Consider the following 6,000-nt stretch of genomic DNA (forward strand, 5'->3'; position numbering starts at 1 on the left):
TCCTTTGGTCGTCTTTCCTTCCAGTTCTCTGCTGCCAATGACTGGAACGAACTGCAAAAATCTCTGAAGCTGGAGACTCATATCTCCCTCACTAGCTGTCAGAGCAGCTCACAGATCACTGCACCTGTACACAGCCCATCTATAAATAGCCCATATATCTAACTACCTCATCCCCATACAATATTTATTTACTTATTTTGCTCCTTTTGCACCACAGTACCTCTACTTGCACATTCATCTTCTGCATTTATTTTATTTTACTAGGCAAGTCAGTTAAGAACAAATTCTTCGCCACCATGGCCTATTTATTTCCTTAACTCCCTTATCTTACCTCATTTACACTCACTGTATATAGACTTAGTTTTCTTTTGTTCTATTGTGTTATTGACTGTATGTTTTGTTTTACTCCATGTGTAACTCTGTTGTTGTTTGTGTCGAACTGCAATGCTTTATCTTGGCCAGGTCGCAGTTGTACATGAGAACTTTTTCTCAACTAGCCTACCTGGTTAAATAAAGGTGTTCTCAACTAGCCTACCTGGTTAAATAAAGGTGTTCTCAACTAGCCTACCTGGTTAAATAAAGGTGTTCTCAACTAGCCTACCTGGTTAAATAAAGGTGTTCTCAACTAGCCTACCTGGTTAAATAAAGGTGTTCTCAACTAGCCTACCTGGTTAAATAAAGGTGTTCTCAACTGGCCTACCTGGTTAAATAAAGGTGTTCTCAACTAGCCTACCTGGTTAAATAAAGGTGTTCTCAACTAGCCTACCTGGTTAAATAAAGGTGTTCTCAACTAGCTTATGGTTAAATAAAGGTGTTCTCAACTAGCCTACCTGGTTAAATAAAGGTGTTCTCAACTAGCCTACCTGGTTAAATAAAGGTGTTCTCAACTAGCCTACCTGGTTAAATAAAGGTGTTCTCAACTGGCCTACCTGGTTAAATAAAGGTGTTCTCAACTGGCCTACCTGGTTAAATAAAGGTGTTCTCAACTGGCCTGCCTGGTTAAATAAAGGTGTTCTCAACTAGCCTACCTGGTTAAATAAAGGTGTTCTCAACTAGCCTACCTGGTTAAATAAAGGTGTTCTCAACTAGCCTACCTGGTTAAATAAAGGTGTTCTCAACTAGCCTACCTGGTTAAATAAAGGTGTTCTCAACTAGCCTACCTGGTTAAATAAAGGTGTTCTCAACTAGCCTACCTGGTTAAATAAAGGTGTTCTCAACTAGCCTACCTGGTTAAATAAAGGTGTTCTCAACTAGCCTACCTGGTTAAATAAAGGTGTTCTCAACTAGCCTACCTGGTTAAATAAAGGTGTTCTCAACTAGCCTACCTGGTTAAATAAAGATGTTCTCAACTAGCCTACCTGGTTAAATAAAGGTGTTCTCAACTGGCCTACCTGGTTAAATAAAGGTGTTCTCAACTAGCCTACCTGGTTAAATAAAGGTGTTCTCAACTAGCCTACCTGGTTAAATAAAGGTGTTCTCAACTAGCCTACCTGGTTAAATAAAGGTGTTCTCAACTAGCCTACCTGGTTAAATAAAGGTGTTCTCAACTAGCCTACCTGGTTAAATAAAGGTGTTCTCAACTAGCCTACCTGGTTAAATAAAGGTGTTCTCAACTAGCCTACCTGGTTAAATAAAGGTGTTCTCAACTAGCCTACCTGGTTAAATAAAGGTGTTCTCAACTAGCCTACCTGGTTAAATAAAGGTGTTCTCAACTAGCCTACCTGGTTAAATAAAGGTGTTCTCAACTGGCCTACCTGGTTAAATAAAGGTGTTCTCAACTAGCCTACCTGGTTAAATAAAGGTGTTCTCAACTAGCCTACCTGGTTAAATAAAGGTGTTCTCAACTAGCCTACCTGGTTAAATACAAATGTAGCTACTATAAATAAATAAAGGTGAAATAATTAATAAAAACACAAAAGCAACAGCGTTACTGATATTTTCTCCGTGTGTGTGTGTGTGTGTGTGTGTGTAGGATGGTGGAGGTGGCCAAGTCGATGGGGCTGACCCTGTCCAGACACGGCTGTGTGACGGGGGACGACGGCGGTCCGATGGCCGAAAACAGACTGGCGACTCTGCGGCTGCCCCTCGTCAAATACCAAACGTTCACGGAGATACGCAAACGCAAAAAAATGCATTAGAGGAAGACGAGGAAGACGAGGGGAAACGCTTCCAAAACACACCGACTGCGTCCCATTTGACGCAGCGTCGTCTGGTTATGTCTGCAACCGAAGTTCACCTTTTCTGCCAAGCCGTCTGCAGCAGACAGTCTGATACATCCAACGTGACGCTCTACCCAGAATGCACTGCGGCTGCCTCCTGAAACGCAACGTTGTTTACTGGAGATGAATGTACCAACATGTAATGACTCTGTCGGTGTGATTGAAGTGGAAGGAGGAGGGGAGGAAGACGGGGGTAAGGAGGAAGAGGAGAGGGAGGAGATGAATGTACTTCTGGGTGTACCAACATGTAATGACTCTGTCGGTGTGATTGAAGTGTAAGGAGGAGGGGAGGAAGACGGGGGTAAGGAGGAAGAGGAGAGGGTAAATATTCCTAGAGGAGAGGAAGATGGGGATAAGGAGGAAGAGGAGAGGGAGGAGAGGAAGATGGGGATAAGGAGGAAGAGTGAAGGGGAGAGGGTAAATATTCCTAGAGAGAGGTGAGGAAGACTGGGGTAAGGAGGGGGAGGAGAGGAAGATGGGGATAAGGAGGAAGAGTGAAGGGGAGAGGGTAAATATTCCTAGAGAGGGGAGGTGAGGAAGATGGGGGTAAGGAGGAAGAGGAGGATAAATATTCCTAGAGAGGGGAGGTGAGGAAGATGGGGATAAGGAGGAAGAGTGAAGGGTAAATATTCTTAGAGGGGAGGTGAGGAAGACGGGGATAAGGAGGAAGAGTGAAGGGTAAATATTCCTAGAGGGGAGGTGAGGAAGACGGGGATAAGGAGGAAGAGGAGAGGGAGGAGAGGAAGATGGGGATAAGGAGGAAGAGTGAAGGGGAGATGGTAAATATTCCTAGAGAGGGGAGGTGAGGAAGATGGGGGTAAGGAGGGGAGGGGAGAGGGTAAATATTCCTAGAGGGGAGGGGAGGAGAGGAAGACTGGGGTAAGGAGGAAGAGGAGAGGGTAAATATTCCTAGAGAGGGGAGGAGAGGAAGACGGGGGTAAGGAGGAAGGGTAAATATTCCTAGAGAGGGGAGGAGAGGAAGACGGGGGTAAGGAGGAAGAGGTAAGAGGGAAGGGTAAATATTCCTAGAGAGGGGAGGAGAGGAAGACGGGGGTAAGGAGGAAGAGGTAAGAGGGAAGGGTAAATATTCCTAGAGAGGGGAGGAGAGGAAGACGGGGATAAGGAGGAAGAGTGAAGGGTAAATATTCCTAGAGGGGAGGTGAGGAAGACGGGGATAAGGAGGAAGAGGAGAGGGAGGAGAGGAAGATGGGGATAAGGAGGAAGAGTGAAGGGGAGAGGGTAAATATTCCTAGAGAGAGGTTCTTGAGGAAGACTGGGGTAAGGATTGGGGAGGAGAGGTAAAAGATGGGGATAAGGAGGAAGAGTGAAGGGGAGAGGGTAAATATTCCTAGAGAGGGGAGGTGAGGAAGATGGGGGTAAGGAGGAAGAGGAGGATAAATATTCCTAGAGAGGGGTGAGGAAGATGGGGATAAGGAGGAAGAGTGAAGGGTAAATATTCCTAGAGGGGAGGTGAGGAAGACGGGGATAAGGAGGAAGAGTGAAGGGTAAATATTCCTAGAGGGGAGGTGAGGAAGACGGGGATAAGGAGGAAGAGTGAAGGGTAAATATTCCTAGAGGGGAGGTGAGGAAGACGGGGATAAGGAGGAAGAGGAGAGGGAGGAGAGGAAGATGGGGATAAGGAGGAAGAGTGAAGGGGAGATGGTAAATATTCCTAGAGAGGGGAGGAGAGGAAGACGGGGGTAAAGAGGAAGAGGAGAGGGTAAATATTCCTAGAGAGGGGAGGAGAGGAAGACGGGGGTAAGGAGGAAGAGGTAAGGGTAAATATTCCTAGAGAGGAAAGAAGGTTGATAAAGACATGATACTAGAAACCCTCCTCTATTCTGTAAACAAATAAAACATTTTAATGTAATAGACTAAGTTCAGGTTGTGTGTGAGTTCATACCGCTCTGTCAGAACATCACCTGTCTGGAAGAACTGAGGAAGTGACTCGTGTGGTTCTTGAAAACATTTAGAAAGCACTGTAAAAACAGACACTAGTAGACATTTCAGTGAGGAAACATGAATATTGTCATCATTGTTAAGGCCAGGAGTTATTCCTAGTCAGGTAAAACTCCAGTCCCTAAACACTGATACACCAGTCACATGATACTGTCATGATACCACACCAGTCACATGATACTGTCATGATACCACACCAGTCTCATGATACCACACCAGTCACATGATACTGTCATGATACCACACCAGTCACATGATACTGTCATGATACCACACCAGTCACATGATACTGTCATGATACCACACCAGTCTCATGATACTGTCATGATACCACACCAGTCACATGATACTGTCATGATACCACACCAGTCACATGATACTGTCATGATACCAACACCAGTCACATGATACTGTCATGGTACCACACCAGTCACATGATACTGTCATGATACCACACCAGTCACATGATACTGTCATGGTACCACACCAGTCACATGATACTGTCATGATACCACACCAGTCACATGATAATGTCATGATACCACACCAGTCACATGATACTGTCATGATACCACACCAGTCACATGATACTGTCATGATACCACACCAGTCTCATGATACCACACCAATCACATGATACTGTCATGATACCACAGCAGTCACATGATACCATACCAGTCACATGATACTGTCATGATACCACACCAGTCACATGATACTGTCATGATACCACACCAGTCACATGATACTGTCATGATACCACACCAGTCACATGATACTGTCATGATACCACACCAGTCACATGATACTGTCACGATACCACACCAGTCACATGATACTGTCATGATACCACACCAGTCACATGATACTGTCATGATACAACACCAGTCACATGATACTGTCATGATACCACACCAGTCACATGATACCACACCAGTCTCATGATACTGTCATGATACCACACCAGTCACATGATACCACACCAGTCACATGATACCACACCAGTCTCATGACACTGTCATGATACCACACCAGTCACATGATACTGTCATGATACCACACCAGTCACATGATACTGTCATGATACCACACCAGTCACATGATACCACACCAGTCACATGATACCACACCAGTCACATGATACTGTCCATGATACCACACCTGTCACATGATACTGTCATGATACCACACCAGTCACATGATACTGTCATGATACCACACCAGTCACATGATACTGTCATGATACCACACCAGTCACATGATACTGTCATGATACCACACCAGTCACATGATACCACAAGCTCCTCCAGTAGTGGGGATCTCACAGCTCAATGACACTTCTAGAACCCCCTGGGGAGGTACAACGTCACATGATCTAGAACCCTGGGGATACCACACCAGGACAAGTGATCTCACAGCTCAATGACAACCCCTGGGGAGGACAATGTTCTAGAACCCCCTGGGGAGGACAATGTGCTAGAACCCCCTGGGGAGGACAATGTTCTAGAACCCCCTGGGGCGGACAATGTTCTAGAACCCCCTGGGGAGGACAATGTTCTAGAACCCCCTGGGGAGGACAACGTTCTAGAACCCCCAGGACAGGCAACATCTGTGTCCAGCCAGCCATTCCACAACATCTGCTGAGTTCAAGTGTTCCTAGATCAACATGTCAGAGGAAATGTTCTAAGAAAACAGAATGTCTCGAGACAGGAGAGGTTGAACTCTTGACCCCTGGTGAGGAGGTCATCCAATCCATCTTCAGGGCGGGGTTGCTAGGCGGGCTGGTTGCTAGGGCCTCAGAGGATGGTGCAGAAGACGCTGC

General features: G+C 45.6%; 2 protein-coding genes across 2 annotated transcripts in view; one reads left to right on the forward strand and one right to left on the reverse strand.

Annotated features, from left to right (window-relative positions):
* The window catches only part of polr1e (RNA polymerase I subunit E), a 32,093-nt gene extending 29,060 nt beyond the window's left edge, over positions 1 to 3,033 (forward strand). The window contains exon 12 of the mRNA XM_065003428.1: positions 1,973 to 3,033. Coding sequence (XP_064859500.1) covers positions 1,973 to 2,138 — 166 coding nt within the window. The 3' untranslated portion in view covers positions 2,139 to 3,033. The remainder of the gene's footprint in view (positions 1 to 1,972) is intronic.
* Positions 3,034 to 5,618: 2,585 nt separating this feature from the next.
* Positions 5,619 to 6,000, reverse strand: part of fbxo10 (F-box protein 10) — a 19,764-nt gene continuing 19,382 nt past the window's right edge. The window contains exon 13 of the mRNA XM_065003429.1: positions 5,619 to 6,000. This exon is cut by the window's right edge and continues 164 nt beyond it. Coding sequence (XP_064859501.1) covers positions 5,975 to 6,000 — 26 coding nt within the window. The 3' untranslated portion in view covers positions 5,619 to 5,974.

Source organism: Oncorhynchus nerka, linkage group LG18, assembly GCF_034236695.1.
Source record: "Oncorhynchus nerka isolate Pitt River linkage group LG18, Oner_Uvic_2.0, whole genome shotgun sequence".
Lineage (NCBI taxonomy): Eukaryota > Metazoa > Chordata > Actinopteri > Salmoniformes > Salmonidae > Oncorhynchus > Oncorhynchus nerka.